At 46.9% G+C, this 20,309-nt stretch overlaps 1 protein-coding gene across 2 annotated transcripts in view; it reads right to left on the bottom strand.

Moving 5' to 3' along the window:
- Positions 1–20,309, bottom strand: part of ELOVL1 (ELOVL fatty acid elongase 1) — an 80,396-nt gene that overhangs the window by 36,869 nt on the left and 23,218 nt on the right. For both annotated transcript variants that reach the window (XM_029618985.1, XM_029618986.1), the window contains exon 2: positions 9,036–9,129. In XM_029618985.1, coding sequence (XP_029474845.1) covers positions 9,036–9,093 — 58 coding nt within the window. In that variant the 5' untranslated portion in view covers positions 9,094–9,129. The remainder of the gene's footprint in view (positions 1–9,035; positions 9,130–20,309) is intronic.

Here is a 20,309-nt window from a genome sequence, read left to right as displayed (position 1 = left end):
GGTGTCCAGCCGGGCGCTCATGCACCTTCGCCAGCGAGGGCTGCTGGAAGCCGCTTCGCATGGGGAGTGCCCGATCCGCCCCGGGCTGCTGAAGCCTCACAAGAAAGTTTGCCCATGAAATTTCATCTCTCTCTGCTGGGGCTTGCCTGACGCTCCACACTAAAGCAGGAGTAAGGGGTAGGTGGTAAATTAGCAGGTTAAACACGCGGCAAAACTGCAGGTTAAAAAGGCGATAATCGGGGCGCAAGTTACTGGATCAGAGGGAATAGCTAATCCGATCGTTTACATATATACATGCCACGGGCGGAAAGGGTTACCCGTTGATTTCAAGAAGCAGTAAGATTGGGTTAAAAGGGATAGTGAATCGTGGGTTGGACTTACGTATGCTTGCTTATTGTAAACTGTGTTCTCCATAGATAGTAGGATGAATTAGCTATTACATGTGGGTAACGTCATCCGCCAGTATCGAATGGACTTCTCTCCAAGCCTGTAGTGCTTTGAGCACTATCAAGTATATGCACGAGTGTTTCGTAAGCCTTCTCAATCAGTAACAAAGCTAAGCTGAGTAGTCCATGCGCCAGAGAGGAGAGTGGGTATTCCATGGCTTCATCATCCTGTTATCTACGAGAAACACCATTTACAGTAGGCAAAAGGAAAATTAGTTCTTACCTGTTAATTTTCGTTCCTGTACCACCAAGGATCAATCCAGACTGCTGGGTTATGCCTCCCTTCCAGCAGATGGAGTCAGAGAAAAGCTGAAAGGCACCTCCCATATAATATGGTGTGCCACCTGCGATCCCTCAGTATGATCAATATCAAAGCAGAATGAACTTCAAACAATTGCTAACAACCAATGACTAGATCAAGTCAAATATAAACCTTTTAAAATCTATAAGTCAGGGAGGCAAGATGGCAGCATAGCATGTGGCAGGGAACGCTCAAGCTGAAACTTTTGTAATTGTTACTTGGAAAAACGGCGATATGCCTGCGAAGAGAAAGGGTAAAGTGAGGATTTACCCCTCCGAATCCTTACCACCATTCATTCAGCTTGATATCGAATGCTTCCTGTCCGCTCCAGAAGTGCAGGGAGCCGATGAGCCCGGTGGGAATCCCGATGAAAGAGCCGGGAGCTCCCTTGGAGGTGTCACTGAGCCCTGATCAGCGGCAACCTCCAGCACAGCGCGACCCCGGAGGTGAACCTACTCAGTCGCTCTCCATCCCTCCCTTTAGTTATTTATTCTGTTACTGCGTTTATGTTATACACCGTTCTCTGTAAAGGCTACGCCTATATATCTTTTGTTGTAAGTTACTTGTAAACCGGCACGATGTGCAAACGGTTGCCGGTATATAAAAATAAATAAATAAATAAATAAATAAATAGAGTCGACAGAGCACGAGGGGGGATTCGCCCCGGAGGAGGTGAGCGCAGAGGACTCTCGAAACACCGTGGAGGGATTGGACCCTGGACTGCAGAGCATCGGAGGAGATGGGAGAGAGGAGGCGTCTGCAGATGAAAATCGTGCCCAGAGGACATCTAATGCTGGGGGTGAGTCAACGGTCATTCCAACTAGACTGGAGACTATAACCTTGCAGACTATATGGGAGGTAATGGTGGGACTTGGGGCTTCCTTGAATAGATTAGAAAAGAAAATGGACTCAGTAGCACATAATTCATAAGAACATAAGAAATTGCCATGCTGGGTCAGACCAAGGGTCCATCAAGCCCAGCATCCTGTTTCCAACAGAGGCCAAACCAGGCCATAAGAACCTGGCAATTACCCAAACACTAAGAAGATCCCATGCTACTGATGCAATTAATAGCAGTGGCTATTCCCTAAGTAAAATTGATTAATAGCCGTTAATGGACTTCTCCTCCAAGAACTTATCCAAACCTTTTTTGAACCCATTCACAGCAGAGAACAGATGAAATTCAGGAAAGACTAACACAAGTTTCGAATAAGGTTGACGTGGCAGAAAATAAGATTAAAGCTATACAGGACTTAAATGGGACAGTTCTCAGATCAAATATCCTGTTTAAGACGACTGGAAGCCATTGAAAATAGTTCAAAATACCTTAAGGATTTTAAATTTCCCTAAAATAGTGGGAGAAATCCCCTTTACTACATTAGGATAAACACTGTGGATCCATCAAGTCTAGAGGGCGTGAATAAAGTGGAGGCATTCAAAACACTGCACGGAGCGGCAGTAGCCACAGAGGCATTCACGGAGCGGGATGCCAGTGGCCAGTAGTTGGTGTTCCACCTTCACTGAGCGGAAGGATGGAGGGCTGCTATCTCCAAAGAAAAAATAAAAATAAAACAAAACAAAATAAATAAAAACAGGGGTGGGTAAGAGTATGGGGCAAGGGTGTGGCCAGCTTGTTACAGCGGTTGCTACCCCTAATTGATTAGGGCTGGAGGGTACTGGAAGCCAATAGTAACAGGTGGGAGAGAGAAAAAGGGAAAAAAATGGATAAAGTGTGTAGCTTGCTGGGCAGACTTGATGGGCCGTTTGGTCTTCTTCTGCCGTCATTTCTATGTTTCTATATTTCTCACCAAAGCTCTCTTTTTTGCCTGAGAATATGCCATCTATAAACAGTTGTTACTTCGTGAATAAGAGCTTCATCAAGAGAAACAAATCAAATAAATGTTCCAGCAAATTTGACAAGCTTTTTGGAAAATACTAACATGGACGTTATGGAGAGGGGCACGCTTTTGGCATCCTTCATCTATAAACAGGATGTGAATTCCATTATGAAATCCTACTTTAAGATGTTTCCTTTGAATTTCTATGACCAGCCGGTGAAGTTATTTCCTGATGTGGCTCAGGCCACCCAAAATCAGGAGAAAAGAATTTCTCATGTTTCGACAAAGTTATAGAATTAGGTTATTCATTTGTCTTACATTACCCATGCAAATGTATCCTAAAAAGAGGCACTGAAGTATTTTTTTTTTTTCAGCTTGATCAGTTAAAAAAAATTCATGGAAGCCAGACAACCTACCACTTCATCTCCAATAACTCCAAATGAGTAGAGGGTTGAATACTAAAATGCTGGAGGATAACTATGTAAAATGCCCTATTTTTGAATATAAAGATATTTTTCGGAATTCTCTAAGTTTTCACTTGCCTCCTACTTTAAGTTTCTATTTAAATGCTTGTGTTAAAGTTTAATTAATAACATAACATAATATGATGGTGATGTTTAAGATTGGATTTATGTAGTCTTACATGATGATATACTTATGTAATTACATCATATGTCATTAATATGAGTTTTTTCTGGATTTGTAAAATGAAAACCTAATAAATAAGTAAAAAAAAAAAAAAGTTTATAAGTCACCAGAGGCAGGGAAACCTTGCCCACACCGGTGTTGAAACGTGCTCCCAGAAATTCCAACACCTGGGACAGAACCAGATAACTCTTGGCATAATTGTCGACCCAGCCTAGGGAATGCAGCCGACTCAAAACTGATTGTACTGTGTTCTCGCAAAGTTCTTCCGATTTCGCTCGGGATGAGCCAGTTGTCCAAGTAGGGATGCACCAATATCCCTTCCGCCGAAGGCTCGCTGCTACCACCATCATCACCTTTGTGAAAACCCGCGGAGCCTTCGCCAGCCCTAAGGGTAGGGCACGAAACTGGTAATGCTGTCCCATGATCACGAACCATAGGAATCTGATGGTATTCGTGAATTCCTATGTGGAGGTAAGCTTCTGTCCGATCCAAAGAAGCCAACAATTTGCTTTTGTGGACTGCTGCAATGACGGATCTCAATGTCTCCATACGAAACAGAGGGACACGCAATGCCCTGTTGACCTGCTTCAAATCCAAGATTGGTCAGAACGAGCCCTCCTTCTTGGGAACTACGAAGAAAATGGAGTAGCAACCGGTCTGACGTTCGGCTGTGGGAACCGGGACAATGGCTCCCAGAGCCTTCAATCGAGACGTTTTAAGAACCACTTGTTGCTTCGTCTGAGACCCACCGGGAAATACTAGGAACAGATCACGAAGGGGTCGTGCAAAATCCAAAAGCGTAACCGTGATTTATAATATCTAGACCCACTGGTCTGAGGTAATCTTGACCCATTCCTCGCGAAATCAGGAGAGCCGCCCCCTTGATCTCCGGAACTGAGGAATGGGCCGGTGCCCCTTCATTGGGGAGCTTTGTTGGTGGCGAAGGCATGAGAGGCTCCAGTGCGCTGAGGCTGCCTGTCACGAAAGGAATGCGCCCATGCTTGAGACCTTGTTGACGTCTGGCGGGGATATAGGAAGAACCCTGCCGGAGCGGAAATGGCACTGCCCTCGAAAAACGGTAGTGAAAAGTGCCGGGTGAGCGAATTGATCTGGGCTTGTCTTCTGGAAGCTTGTAAACCTTGTCATCTTCCAAGGCCCTAATAAGCTGCTCGAGCTAGTCTCCAAATAAAAGCTTGCCCCAGAAAGGAAAGGAACCCAGCTAAGACTTAGAGGAGGCACCTGCTGACCAGTTACGGAGCCATAGCAGCCACCCTAGGGAAACCGCTGAGGACATAGTGCGGGCAGAGGTGATCATATAAAGTATCTGCCGTATAGGCCACTGCAGATTCCATGCGGTTCGCTTGCTCAGCTTCCCCCGGAAGGTGGTCCTGGGCCGTAAGCATCTGTTGAACCCAACGGAGAGTAGCCCTCTGTATAGGGCTGCTACAGACAGCGGCCCACACTCCCAAAGCGGACACTTCAAAAATCCGCTTAAGCAAAACTTCCAGCTTCCTATCCTGTAGGTCCTTGAGCGCTGTGCCTCCTGTTACAGGAATGGTAGTATGTTTGGCAATAGCCGTGACTGCCGAGTCCACCTTAGGAATTTTAAGACGATGCAGAGACTCAATAGGGAGCGGATAAAGCTTTTCCATGGCTCTGCTAACCCACAAGATGGCTTCAGGGGTATCCCATTCCCGGGACACAAGCTGGAAAAGCTTCGGATGGAAAGGAAAGGTTTGAGGCGGAGCTTGAAGTCCCGATAAGACCGAATCTCCCGGTGAAGAATCCGGTACCACGTGTGGTACTGGGATCTCCAGCTCCTGAAGCACATGGGAAATCAATGGGTCCAGTTCCTCCTTGCGGAACAGAGCACCTGCGGATCATCCCCTCCACCGGAGCGGTACGTCTAGATCCTCGCTCAGATCTGGGGTGGAGGGGTCCTGAGTCACCGGATCCGCAGGTGGAAGAGGAATGGATAAGCCCATCCCCCGGGACAGCGCGGGGTGTCTGAGGTCCAGGCCTCCCCTGGTCTGCAGAAGCCTTAAAAAGCTTAGCCTGGACAGGAGACTGGGTTTCCCAGTCAGCTTCAGTTTCTACATAAGCCTTATGCCTTATGTAGAAGCAAAACAAACTGTGAGGAAGACGGGTGTTGCCTCTTTAAGGGCCCCCCCCTTGGGCAAATTCGGGGGAAGGAGCCAAGTCTGGTTGTGAATCGCACAGTCTTTGTGGGCTTAATGCCAGCGGGGAAAGAGGAGGGGATCCTCTCCCCCCCCCCCCACTGAATCAGCATTGGCGACTGATGGAGGCAAGATGGCTGCCGCTCTCGCACCGATCGGGAGCGTGCCAGGCCTCTGCCTCCGAGCTGACTGCTCGCCTCGATATCCCCTCGGTCACGGCAAGGCTGACCCCCGGTCTGAAATCGGCTGCTGTGAAGGCCCCTCGCCCCCAGGGATACACCGGGAGCAGAGGCCTTTGCGGGAGAGCCAGATCCCCGGCTCTCCACAAGCACCACAAAAGGGACCCACGCAGCATGAAGAAAACGTGTGAAGCAGCTGGGTGACACGCCACCCCCTCCAGAGGCCCAGGAGATCGAGGCAGACTAGGGCTGAGCAATAGGTGCGCTTTTAAAATTTAAAAAAAAAAAAAAGTGTGTGTATTACCTATGCTTTTTAAATTGATCTAGTCAAAGGAGTCTCCCATAATCAAACCTATCAGAAGAAACTTTCCAAATTTAGATAAGATCAGGACCGCAGGTTATGCTCTCTCGGTCTGTTGGGGGTCGGGGGAATACTGAGGGATCGCAGGTGGCACACCAGGTTATATGGGGGGTGCCTTTCAGCTTCTCTCTCCATCTGCTGGAAGGGAGGCATAACCCAGCAGTCTGGACTGATCCTGCTACGTACAGGGAACATGCTTTTTCAGTCAATAAGCCATTACATGTGGGGAGTCCCCACTGCAAAAGGGATGCAGCCAGAAAGAGAACCTTTGAGTTCTTGTGAGCAAAGCAAAATATTAGGAATGATCCAAAAAAGAATGGAGAATAAAACAGAAGACATATTGCCTCTGTATCAAGCCATGGCGAGACTGCACCTCAAGTATTGTGTGCAGTTCTAGCTACCCCATTAAAAAAAAACCAACACACAAACACAAACACACAGCCACGTCTCCTGGGCACCTGATGCATGAGTGCTAGGGCGCACAATTTTCCCTAGTGCATCCTTTTTAACAAGGCAGCTCACTTACATATAGTATCAGGCACCCAGGAGAGGTGGACGTGCACTCGTTAGGAAAGCAGGCACTCAATATGAGCGTTTGTTTTACCGTGCATATCCCATTGGCCCCAAATATGTGATACAGTCTGCTAGCCAATTGGACAAAGTACGTTTGGCAACTACTATGCCCAGCTGAACAGGATTGTAAGAGATGAATAGTTGTGAGGCCCAGCATTGTGGTTGAGTTCTTCTGGTAGTAAGTCAGTGCTTTTATAGTGCAAGTCATGAAGGTTTCCAACTAAAGGTGTCTAACTAAAAAGTTACTTGATGGAGAAGTAGATGGGGCGGAAGGGGCTCTAGTTTCATGCCCGACAAGATATTCACCAGCGTGGTCCCATTGTGAAGATTGGTTAGAGCAAGCACACGAAGTGCTGCCATGTGGCAAAGAGTAACGAGCACTTCCATGATCATCGGGCAACCACCTATGGACCCAAGGACTGGATGAAACATCCTTTGCCCCAAGCTTTTATTTATTAAAATGCATTACACTGCCAGATGAAAGTCAAACTCAAGTAATTAATACAAAAAGAACGTACATCTGACCTACAACAAAAAATAGCCTTATATAATAATTCAGATCTATATGCAGTCCTTGAATCAAATCAGAAACGAGCTTGAGGAATTAACAATCTAACATCTTGCTATGAATCTGTATCCACCCAGCTAAAGCACAGTTTGTAAAAAAAGGTTCCATCTCCTTAAGCTCCATGAGACCTGTTTTACCAGTTCCACCTCTCTCTTACTAGTCTAATTATTGTGCTTTTCCTTTTACTTACAATTGTTCTATTTTATGTTTACTAAAATTGTACTTAATGTATCAAAGTATTCTCAAATTTAAAATAATAAATTCATGGCAAGTCTGCGCAGAAAGATGGGTAGATTTCATTTGTCTTAATAAGCTTTTCTTTCATAATCTTCTCAGGAAGTGTGACCTGGACGGGCAGCTGTTAGACAGGATGCAGGACCTGATGGAGTGACCCAGCATGGCCGGCTCGCATTTATTTCTAGTCCCTTTGGCACCTCTCAGTGGATTACATTTCCCTGTCCCCAGAGGGCTTACATTCTACATTTGTACCCCAGGCAATGGATGGTAAAGTGACTTGCTCAAGGTCACAAGCCATGGCAGTGGGATTTGAACCCTGGTTTCCTGCTGCCCTAATCACTAGGCCCCGGTGACCCCTGGTTTTCAACAGAACAGTGCTCTAACTTCTGAGATACGGAGGTGACGATTATGAGTAGGGCAGTCTCTGGTCAGGAATTCATGGGACAGGGCCACAAGTGACAGTCTGGGACATCTCTAGCAGCAGAGAGTTCCAGAGGGTGGGGATTATCCAAAAATATTCCTGCACATCTGGCATAATGCAGAGTGTAGTGGCCGGGGGGATGTCTGTAAGGGTAGCACCAGGCCCTGCTTCTCAAAATGGCACAGTAGTGCATTGGAAGCCAGTGTAGTGCTCAGAGTGTGGGGATTTGCTCAAACTTTCTGGCATTTAGTAACATTTTGTATGAGCTGCAGTTTGTGGTGCAACCGGAGTAGGCAGATTCTGTTAATGAGAGTATCTGGAGTACAGGATAAAATGCAGACTATGGGAACCCTCAAGTGGATGTGGCTGGAGTCTATTCCAAGTCATCCCAGTACCTCTGTTTTTAAGAGGGTTCTGCTTCAGTTTGTTGTAGAATAGCCAGTCCAAGATCTTTAAGGCAGTAGTTTATACTCCTGGGGGAATTCTGCGCACAAACGTAAAATTCTGCAAACTTTATATTGGTCAAAATAACAATTTACATGACAGACTAAGTAATTTTTCTGTAATAATTTGAAATGTAAAGTTATTACTTACAGATGCACAATTTTAAGTATTTTGAGCAGAATTTCCATAGAAATTCACTGTAAGTGTCCCTTCTTTCGCTCTCCCTATTCCCCTGGGCACTTTGCCCTCTCAGGCCCCAACTCCTCCACCTGCCAGTATTTCTCCCCTTCCACTCTATCACCAGTCCCAGAGTTTGACCCCGTTCTCAGTACTGCCCCTCACACAGGCTTCCTCTGTCCCTCCCTCTCTCACACACATGCTCCCTCTCTCTAGTGCAGCGGTTCTCAACCGGTGCTTGGTGACACACTAGTGTGTCAGCTCCTATGTCAGCTGGGCTCGGACCCCGACCACGTGAAGATCACGTGGTCGGGGTCCGAGCCCAGCTGACATAGGAGCTTTCCTCTGTGTGGGAAGTAATGCAGCCCCAGTGAGCTGTCATGCAGAACCTGGCATCATAACCAGACTCAAATTACTCACCAAATGCCCTAAATAGCAACTCCTTCAAGGTATAAGGAAAGTAAAAAGCTTCTAGTGCATGCACTATCTAATAAATGTCTTAGGAGCAGCAGTCATCTAAGAAGTCCTCTCCTACAAAGGGAAAATAGAAAGATAAGAGCACATTCATTGCTTCAGCAGCAATGGTTTGCCTGGGTATAGGCTCTGGAGATAGTCATGGGTCCAGAAGAGATTCACACTGTATTTTGAGGGAACGGGGGTCTCACCTGCTCCCTTTATGAGGTCCTGGTACATCTGTACCCCTCGGGTCACCCACTCTTCCATGCTGACACCACCTTTTCTGGGGATTCTCTATCCACACTGAAAAAAATGTTGAAAAAGCAGTAAAGTGTTACTACAGCACCATAAATGAACTTGCTTCCACCCATTACTCTGTCTCAACAAGACGTCTACAAACAGGAAGTTTTAAGTCTGATTTAGAGTCAGTATTATTCTGGCCAATAACCAACTTTTCTCAAAAGCAGTACTCAGATCTCACTGGTATAGAGAGTGTGGCATAGCCTGCTGGTTAGAGCACTGAGCCCAGAGTTCAAATCCCGTTCCTCCCACTCATGCTTTGTGACTGTGGGCAAGTTATTTCATCCTCCGTTATCTCAGGTGCAAACAAGATAAGTCTTAGACAGGGAAAGATCTACAGCACATGAATTGTAACTTGCCTGGAGCTCAGATGTGGAAAAGGTAATTAAAGTCTAAAATCCAAACATAGGGCTAATGAAAATGAAGGGACCCCATAGCTGTCAGAAACCCATCCCAGACCACAGCACTGCCAAGGTTAAGAATTATGTACGTCTTCTGAATACACAGCCATAGGCTCACAAATTTAAACCTCTTCTGACCACACAGTTCTATGTAATAATGCAGAAAGCAAAACCATTTGTGCATCTATAAGCAATGCTGCAACACTAAACCATTCCTTCCAGACTCAAAATATGGCGGATTGGCTGAGGTCTATGTACCTCTTTCTAAAGTCTAGTTACATCAGACCCTTATTTCTTTGATTCATGCAAGGTGACTATAAAATGTCCTTTGTAAATTTATAATTACAGCACTTTGAATAAAGAAACCCTTCCCATGGAAGCAGGTAAATCTATTACTTCTTACCCTTAGAGGATGCACTGTTTATTGCTAAAAGTGAAAAATAACCAGAGAGATCCCTTTAGGGTCAGAGAGAGACAGATTTGTACATAAATTATAATTAAGTATTTTAAAGAAATAACCCCAGTTTGTACAATCCTGCAGCACACAGTCCTGTGTCGCCTCTATCAATGTAAGCGCTATCTGAATTTTTAGTTAGTTTACACTTTGATAAAACTGCCTGCCTTTCTTCCATTTAAGAACCAAAGTGATGTACATTAAAACTTAAACATTTAAAATTCAGTTGTGGGACTTATTCCAAGAATCCTAAAATTTGGGAGGCTTTCTTGCAGAAAGCGGGCCCTGTACATGACGCAGTGACCTGATCTATCCATCTAACCTCACTGACTGACAATGGAGGTCTTGCAGAAAGCGGGCCCTGTACGTGACGCAGTGACCTGATCTATCCATCTAACCTCACAGACTGACAATGGAGGTCTTGCAGAAAGCGGGCCCTCTGCGTGACGCAGCGACCTGATCTATCCATCTAACCTCACAGACTGACAATGGAGGTCTTGCAGAAAGCGGGCCCTGTACGTGACGCAGTGACCTGATCTATCCATCTAACCTCACAGACTGACAATGGATGTCTTGCAGAAAGCGGGCCCTGTACGTGACGCAGTGACCTGATCTATCCATCTAACCTCACAGACTGACAATGGATGTCTTGCAGAAAGCGGGCCCTGTACGTGACGCAGTGACCTGATCTATCCATCTAACCTCACAGACTGACAATGGAGGTCTTGCAGAAAGCGGGCCCTGTACGTGACGCAGTGACCTGATCTATCCATCTAACCTCACAGACTGACAATGGAGGTCTTGCAGAAAGCGGGCCCTGTACGTGACGCAGTGACCTGATCTATCCATCTAACCTCACAGACTGACAATGGAGGTCTTGCAGAAAGCGGGCCCTGTACGTGACGCAGTGACCTGATCTATCCATCTAACCTCACAGACTGACAATGGAGGTCTTGCAGAAAGCGGGCCCTGTACGTGACGCAGTGACCTGATCTATCCATCTAACCTCACAGACTGACAATGGAGGTCTTGCAGAAAGCGGGCCCTGTACATGACGCAGTGACATGATCTATCCATCTAACCTCACAGACTGACAATGGAGGTCTAGCCTAGATTGGCATTTGGTGCACAACATGTATTTCCATGCGATAACATTTTATTTGCTAATCTATTCTCTGACGAGTACTTCATAAATTTAAGATTAATCCATAAACTGGTGCATCCGGAAGAAAATGGTTTATCCAGTGTTACTTTTACTGGCAATTATATGCTCCTATATTACATTGAATACTTCTGTGCTGATAATCAGTCTTGATTGTAAACCGAAAAATTTCAATTAAAATTCCTAGCACACATACTAAACAAAAAACAAATAAAGTCCAAAAATGGAGAAATTACTTACCTGATAATTTTGTTTTCCTTAGTGTAGACAGATGGACTCAGGACCAATGGGTATAGTGTGCTCCCGATAGCAGTTGGAGATGGATCAGATTTCAATCACACCAACAATCACACAAGTGAGAGACCTAGGAGTCCTAATTGACAATCGCCTGAATTTCAAAGCCACCATTAACAAAACAACCAAAGACTGTTTCTACCAACTACAGGTGCTGAAAAGAATTAGACCTCTTTTCCATGCCCAAGATTTCAGAACCATCCTGCAAGCAATCATTTTTTCAAAATTAGACTATTGTAACACCATCCTACTTGGTCTTCCCGCTTCTTATACTAAACCGCTTCAGATGGTACAAAATACAGCTGCACGAATACTGACAAACTCCAGGAGAAGGGATCACATAACCCCCATCCTAAAGAGCCTCCATTGGTTACCTATACACTTTAGAATTATTTACAAGGCCATCCTTACCACATACAAAAATATCCACCTACTGGCTCCCATCGACATACAGATCCCTCTCCAACTACATAATTCAACAAGACCAACAAGAGATGCATACAAAGGATCGCTACAGGTACCACCGTCCAAATCTACCAGACACATCACACTAAGAGATCGGGCATTCTCTACAGCCATTCCACCGTTATGGAACTCCATCCCTTCAAACCTCAGACTTGAAACATGCATCTCAACCTTCAAAAAAAGACTAAAGACATGGATATTCACACAAGCATTCCCGGACTCAAACTGATCTACCTCTTCCACGCCAATCCTTACCTTCACATACACCATGACTAACCTTCTTGTTTGAATTTTATATTATTTTACACTATCGTTACATGTTTGAATTAATAACCTGTCCTTTCTCTTCTCTCTCTGCCAAGTTCTGATCTCCCTGTTATTTGTAACTGCCTTTTTCCGCACCATTGTTTTAGTTTTGTTTACGATGCACACTTGTTTTAATGTGAACCAGCATGATGGGACTGCGTTCTCGAATGCCGGTATATAAAAACCCTAAATAAATAAATAAATGTCAGCCCTAGTACATATACCCCTGCAGGAAGTGCAGCTCTTCAGTATTCTCCTCGAAAAGCATTGTGGATATATGTATGACTGAATAACTTGAACTACTTTATAACTTGAATAACTTGATTAACTTTATAACTTCGTTAACGATTAATTTGAACTGGTTGAAATGGCTATAGCTGGAGACCACCAGTGCCCTCAACCGAGAAATGTTGACACCCGGTAGGATGGGTGTCTTAGATGAAGTAAAGCATGGCTTACCCTTGAATCACTCGCTCCCGGGGATGTCCCCCGAGAATTCCATGAGTAACGGCAGCCATGGGCGGGATGCTGAGTCCATCTGTCTACACTAAGGAAAACGAAATTATCAGGTAAGTAATTTCTCCATTTCCTAGCGTGTAGCAGATGGCCTCAGGCCCAATGGGATGTATAAAAGCTACTCCCGAACCGGGTGGGAGGCTGCCTGTGACCCACTTAGTACTGCCCTTGTGAATGCTGTGTCCTCCTGAGCCTGAACATCCAGGCGGTAAAACCTGGAGAAGGTGTGAACGGAGGACCATGTCGCTGCCCTGCAGATCTCGGCGGGTGACAGCATCTTGGTTTCCACCCAGGACACTGCCTGGGCTCTAGTAGAATGGGCCTTGACCTGTAAAGGCGATGCTTGCCTGCTTCTACGTAGGCTGCCTTGATGACTTCTTTGATCCAGCAGGCTTTGGTTGCTTGCGAGGCCGCTTCCCCTTGCTTCTTCCCGCTGTGAAGGACCAATAGATGGTCTGTCTTTCGTACGGATTCCGACCTTTCCAGGTACTGGACTAGAAGCCTGCAGACGTTGAGATGGCGTAGACTTCAAGCCTCTTCCAAATTCTTATGATCATCTGGCGATGGTAGCGAGATGGTTTGGTTGAAATGGAAGTGAGACCCCTTTGGGGAGGAATGACTGAACCGTGCATAACTGGATGGTTCCCGGGGTGAGTCTGAGGAACGGCTCTCGGCAGGACAGTGCTTGTAGCTCGGATATACGATGGGCCGAACAGACTGCCAGCAGGAAGGCTGTCTTCAGTGTTAATTATCAGAGAGACAGGCCGCGGAGAGGTCTGAAGGAGGTTCCTGCTAGGAAATATAGGACCAGGATGAGATTCCAAAGAGGCACTGGCCACTTCAGGGGTGGTCGGATCTGCTTGACTCCTTTCAGAAAGGAGGAGACATCCGGGTGAGAAGCTATGCTGCCGCTCTTGCTCTTTGTTCTGTAGCATGACAATGCGGCCACCTGTACCTTGATGGAGTTGAGACAATCCCTTCTGTAGGCCATTCTGCAGGAATTCCAAAAATCACAGGAATTTTGACAGAGCGTGGTATGATGTCGCGGTCCTCGCACCAGTCTTAGAATACTCTCCAAATCCTTATGTATGTTAGGGATGTGGAGAACTTGCGTGCTCGGAGTAGGTGTCAATTACTGCCCCCGAGTATCTGCTCTTCCTTAGGCAAGTCCTCTCAATGGTCAGACCGTAAGAGAATAGAGCTGGATCCTCGTGGAGGATCAGTCCCTGTTGGAGCAAGTCTCTGTGTGGAGGTAGCGGCAGGGGACTTCCTGTCAGCAGCCTTCGCATGTTTGTGTACTATGGTCTTCTTGGCCAGTCCAGGGCCACTAGAAGTACTGGTCCCCTGTGGTGTTCTCTCTTGTGGATGATTGCGCCCAATAGGGGCCACGGCGGGAAGGCGTATAACAGTCTCCTGTGGCCATGTCTGTACAAGGGTATCGATTCCCTGGGACTGGGGTTCCCGCCTGTGGCTGAAGAAACTGCGTACTTGGGCATTGGACCGGTTTGCCAGGAGGTCTATGGTTGGTGTTCCCCAACGGTTTACTATCAATTGGAATGCTGTGGTAGACAGCCTCCATTCTCCTGGATCTAGACTTTCTCTGCTGAGGTAGTCCGCAGCGACGTTGTCTTTCCCGGCAATGTGGATGGCCGAGATCTCTTGAAGATTCACTTCCGCCCATGACATTAGGAGGTCTATTTCCAGAGACACCTGATGGCTTCTGGTTCCTCCCTGATGGTTGATGTAGGCCCACTGTTGTGGCGTTGTCAGACATTACTCTGACTGCTTTGTCTGAGTCTGTGAACGAACCTTAGGCAGGCTAGTCTGACTGCCCAGGCTTCTAGGCGATTGATGTTCCATCCCGACTCTTCTTTGTTCCCTTGCCCTTGGGCGGTTAGCTCCTGGCAGTGTGCTCCCCATCCTCGTAGGCTGGCATCCGTGGTGAGTAGGATCCAGGTTGGTGAGGATAGTCTCGTTCCCTGGCTCAGGTGGGCTTCTTGTAGCCACCATCGTAGTTGGGCCCGAACGCTGTCCAGGAGCTGAAGCCGTACGGTGTAGTTCTGGGACAGTGGATTCCATCGTGATAGTAGTGAGTATTGTAGGGGTCTCATGTGAGCTCGTGCCCATGGTATTACTTCCAGTGTGGATGCCATGAGGCCAAGAACTTGTAGGTAATCCCATGCTGTGGGGCGAAGTTCGCTCAACAGGATTCATAACTGGTTCATCAGTTTTGATCTCCTTGTCTGTGTCAGGATGACCTTGTCTTGTTTGGTGTCGAACTGGACTCCCAAGTATTCTAGAGATTGGAAGGGCTGCAGGCAGCTCTTGTTTGTGTTGACCACCCACCCGAGGCTCTCCAGTATAGTTCTGACTGTTGGTCGCCTGGTGGCTTTCCTCTGGGGATTTCACTCTGATCAGCCAATTGTCTAGATAAGGGTGCACGTGGATTCCTTCCTTCCTCAGTGTTGCTGCCACCACCACTATGATCTTGGTGAACGACCGGGGTGCAGTGGCTAACCTGAAAGGTAGTGCCCGGAACTGGTAGTGACTGTTCAGCATCGAGAAGCGTAGAAAACGCTGATGCTCTTGATGGATCAGAATGTGCAGGTAGGCTTCCGACAGGTCCAGAGATGTAAGGAACTCTCCCAGTTGTATCGTCCTTATTACAGAGTGTAGGGTTTCCATGCGGAAGAGAGGAATCTTCAGGTGACTGTTGACCACCTTGTGGTCCAGAATGTAGCTTCCACTGCTGACCACCTTGTGGTCCAGAATGTAGCTTCCACTGCCATCCTCTTGGAAGGGTCGTGGCAGGGAGATTCCACAAACTTGTCCAGAGGGAGGTGGTGGAAATCCAGGTAATATCCCTCTCGAATGATGGAAAGGACCCACTTTTCCGAAGTTCTCTTGACCCATTTTTGGTAGAATAGGGCAAGTCTGCCCCCTATGGCTTCCTCCTTTGGATGGGTCGGCTGATTTTCATTGTGGGGTGTGGCTGGGGCCAGAGCCTGAGCTGGCTCACCTTTTGTTGTGCTTGTTCCGAAAGGACTGGCTCCGGCCTGCGGGGGCGGGTCGCTTGATATGTGCTTCTATATGGGTTGAAGCGCTGTGATTCTCTGCCCCTGGAGATTTGGGGGAAGGATCGCTGGTTTCTCTTATTCCTGTCCTCCGGTAGCTGCGGCAGTGGGGACTCACCCCATTTGTTGGCTAGTTTCTCTAGTTCACCTCCAAACAGGAGTGTTCCCTTGAAAGACATTCTTGTGAGTCTCGTTTTGGAGGATGCATCGGCCGACCAGTTTCGGAGCCAGATTTGTCTTCTGGCTGCCACGGCAGATGACACTCCTCTAGCTGCTGTGCGTACCAGATCAGAAGCGGCATCTGTGAGGAATGATACAGCTGGTTCCAGGGCCTCCCTAGGAGTGTTGTTCCTGGTCCGTGCTAAGCAGGCACAGCAGGCTGCGATCTGTAAAGACATAGTAGAGACGTCAAAGGACTGTGAGGATAGATTCCAGACATCTGTCTTGAGCATCCTTGAGCGATGTATCCCTGGGGAGCCCCGTTTGAGGGGGGGGGGGGGGGGTCCCACTGTGCAATGCTAGGTCCAGCGTACTGCTCAAGAGGCTGGAGCCCAGTACCAGCTGGGGAGGGCCATGAGTTGGATCCCCTAGGGCCTCTTCGCACTGTATACACAGGGCCGTGGCCTCCTCATGCTGTGCAGCTCTAATGTGGCATGCTGGGCAAAGACCCAGAGATTGAGTTTATTTTCCGGTGGTGCCATGGCTTGGGCGCATAAAATAAAGTTGTGCGCTCCGGTGTGCGTCAAAGTTGTGCGCGTAGGTTTGGTGTGCGCGCAGGTCGAAGTTATGCGCCCAGCACAGTAAGCTCGTGGCTATGTGCGTCGCTTGTGCGCTCAGTACTTGGGTGCGCAACGTTGTGCGCACAAGGTATTTGTGCGCACGGCTTGAAACGGCGGACAGGGCGGCAAAGAGCAAAATGGTGACAGCGACCACGCGGACAATATGGCGACCACCTCGGGTCTCCATGTGGGAGGACCCTTGGATCTGACCAGGGTCTAGCCCTGCTAGGGCAGATCGACCTGGTGGCTCTGGTCCCGGCTGGTGATCTGTGCGGCTCCTCGAGCTTTGGAGACCGGAGACTTTTAAATAGATTTCTACCTTACCTTGTCTCGGCGCTTCCCGGATTCGTTCCAGGCGGTCTCCTGCTGTGGGGGGAGAGGGAAAATACCTTCACCACCGTGCTCGAGGTTGCACCCACTGCCTCTCAGCCTCACCCGATGTCAGGGGCTAGGTCCCCGCCAAGGGTTGGCAGCCGGACCAAGGCTTACCTCTGAGGGATCGTGGAAATCACCTCAGGAAATCTCAACTGGGGGAGGGACCCAATGGGTGTCACCACAGGAGAGCGGGGCTTGTCTGTAGAGGTAAGATTTCTTCTTATTTTGGTTCTCTTTGGTAAAATTACTCTAACGCTGTGCGAGCGAGCAGATAGTCCCTAACTGCTATGGAGATGGAAAATACTGAAGAGCTGCACTTCCTGCAGGGGTGTATGTACTAGAGCTGACGTCAGATTGAAATCTGATCCGTCGCCAACTGCTATCAGGAGTACACTATACCCATTGGTCCTGAGTCCATCTGCTACACGCTAGGAAACTAGGATTAAATAAGAAAACAGAGCCAGTATGTCAGGGTAATGGCAGGAGCAAGCCTACATTTCATAGGGTTTACTGTAATCCTCCTTTAAACACAGCTGAGAGGAGCAGAGGGGCTGCCCTAATGGGCTGCGTAAACAACGAAGCAGCGACTGATGATTTTGCTGTAGTGGAGTCGCATGATCACACTTTCTTTCCCCGTCCTGAACTACTTGAAGACAATGCACACCCTGGGTTGAAAGGCAACAGTCTAGAGTGTTTCAGTAATCTAGCTGAATCATCACGAGTGAGTTAGTGATTTCACACCAGTAATGCCCAAGAAAGTACTTAGGCCCTGGGTAAGACATGGAAAAAAAAGTAGGAGTTTTCAGCTAATTTAGACACTTGGGCTTTGAAGGTAAGCTGAGAATCAAATTTTTTACTGTTTATTTTTCCAAAATCACACAAAGACATGACAGCGTCATGAATATGGACAATAGCATAAAGCCAATAAAAGATTAAAAACGTCCAGTGTCCACAAATCATAGTGCATTAAGCAGCACACATCTTCCTCCCCCAGGTTCAATAAAGGTACCAAAATCAATTGTAAAGTTTGACTTATTCTGTAGGGAAAAGTAATCTTTACAGCTATCTCCGCCACTGAAGCTTTGTAATATTCCATACATGGTCTGGATTTCCAGTACCTGGCAATGGTTCGGCGAGCAGCATGCTACAAATCTAACTAATAGGAAGATGTAAGGAGACCCATCTACCCAGCATACAGAGTTGTCCAGAGACACAATCCAGTAATGGATGCAGGGGCACTCCCACACATATGGATATAGGAAGCCAGCAAGCCACATCCCCGACACAAACAGCTAAATTTAGCAAATTAAAGAGGAAATGGGTATGTTCTATGTAATTGCCGGAACATTAAATCTTTACTCGTACCATATAGTACTCCAATCATCCGAATTTAAATCCAGGGAAAGCTCAGTGGCTAATCAAGGAAGCTTTTGGTTTGGATTCTCAAGTAGCATTGTGCAAATAGAAATGAGAAATCAGTTTACCAGAAAGTTTTGGTTAAAATTTTCTCCAAGCCACTTTTCCCCCTTGTAATATGTGCAGATTTCCTCTTTTATGAAAGATGTTGCTCAGTAATTGGAGAAACAAATAATGTATATAAGCACAATAAAGCTCTGGAATTTGTTGCCAGAGAAGGTAGTTAGTGCAGTTAGTGTAGCTGGGTTCAAAAAAGGTTTGGATAAGTTCTTGGAGGAGAAGTCCATTAATGGCTATTAATCAATTATATTTAGGGAATAGCCACTGCTATTAATTGCATTAGTGGCATGGGTTCTTCTTAGTGTTTGGGTAATTTCCAGGTTCTTGTGGCCTGGTTTTTGGCCTCTGTTGGAAACAGGATGCTGGGCTTGATGGACCCTTGGTCTGACCCAGCATGGCAATTTCTTATGTTCTTATATAGCAAACTCCCTTACGAAATCTGGAAAAAGATTTCAATGTACCCTTGTCCCAAGTTTCCCAAGGTACTGAAAACCTTTATGCACCCATTCCCCTATGTCAAGAGAGAGGGGAAACAGTCAGTATCTAACTCCAATAAGTTAAGAACATCATGCCATATCTTACAGTATGAGAGACAATCCTGACAAGCCCCAAGGAGGCAGCTGGACAGAAGAGCATGAGAAGCAAGTTTGCTTACTGTAAATATTGCTTTCCTTAGATAGCAGGATGAATTAGACATGATCTGTGGGTGACATCATCAGGAGGAACTAGGCAGAGCTGTTTCTCAAAGCTTGTAGAGCTTTTAGCTCTATTGGGCATGCGCAACTGTTCCCATGTGAATCGGCTCCTCTGTCCATATTCAAGTGGATAACTGGCGATTTACATCCAAGATATGCTGTCCAGGAAGGAAGGCCGGAACACATAGCTAATTCATCCTGCTATCTCCAGAAAACAGTTTGCAGTAAGCAAATTTGTTTTTTCTCTGTTGATAAGTAGTATGAATTAACCATGCTGCAAGGAGAGTCCCAAGCTTTTTTTTTGTGCAGCCCCGATAGCTCTGTGGACAGCAGTCTACTTGGCTGAGAAATGGTTTAAACACTTCTTGACCTACTGAACTATCCGCACTTGCCAGTGCATCCAACAGTAGTGAAACGTGAAGGTGCATGGATAACAATTTAGCAGCTTTACAAATGTCTTCAATGGTCATTGTGCAATTGGGTAATTGATGTTGCTGCAGCCCTACAGAATGCGCCTTTATTGGATAAGACAAATGAGGCCCTGGAGATATGACAATCCTGTATGCAAGATGTGATCCAATTTGATAAAGTCCTTTTTGCAACCAAAGCACCCAGCATATTGAGATCATTGGATACAAAAAGTTGCGAAGACCATCTATGCTCCTGTGCTCTCAGTTTATAACAGGCTAAGGCTCTCTTACAATCCAGGGTGTGCAGGAGTTTCTCTCCTGTGTGTGGTTTTGGAAAATGAACCCCTTGACATCTGCAGGAGAAGTAAACACCCTCCAGCCTCCATTAATACCTCACAGACAGCTTCACCAGATAAAAGTGAAGATCTAAAGAAGGCTGGTGGCTGCACTGGAAGAAGAGGAGGTAGTTGGACAGACTGCGAGCTCGGCGCGATGGGGCTGGAGAAGTCAACAAGTGCCCAGGAGCAGACGCGAGGGGCAGGACCAGATTGAGAGCAGGATCCCTCCTTCCCCCCTCAACCTGCCCACCTCCCGACGTCATCCCATCGGCAACAATTTAAACTGACTGCGTCAGAGGCGCTTGCGTCAACAGGCTTGCCTCTTTGCGCGTATCTGAAGTTGAGCCTGAACACTAAAATCATTAATACAAAGACCCCACAACTACTAAGAACATAAGAAATTATCATGCTGGGTCAGACCAAGGGTCCATCAAGCCC

This window comes from Rhinatrema bivittatum, chromosome 10 (assembly GCF_901001135.1).
Source record: "Rhinatrema bivittatum chromosome 10, aRhiBiv1.1, whole genome shotgun sequence".
Lineage (NCBI taxonomy): Eukaryota > Metazoa > Chordata > Amphibia > Gymnophiona > Rhinatrematidae > Rhinatrema > Rhinatrema bivittatum.
The sequence above is the reverse complement of the archived record's forward strand: the minus strand, read 5'-3'. Positions and strand labels throughout refer to the sequence as shown.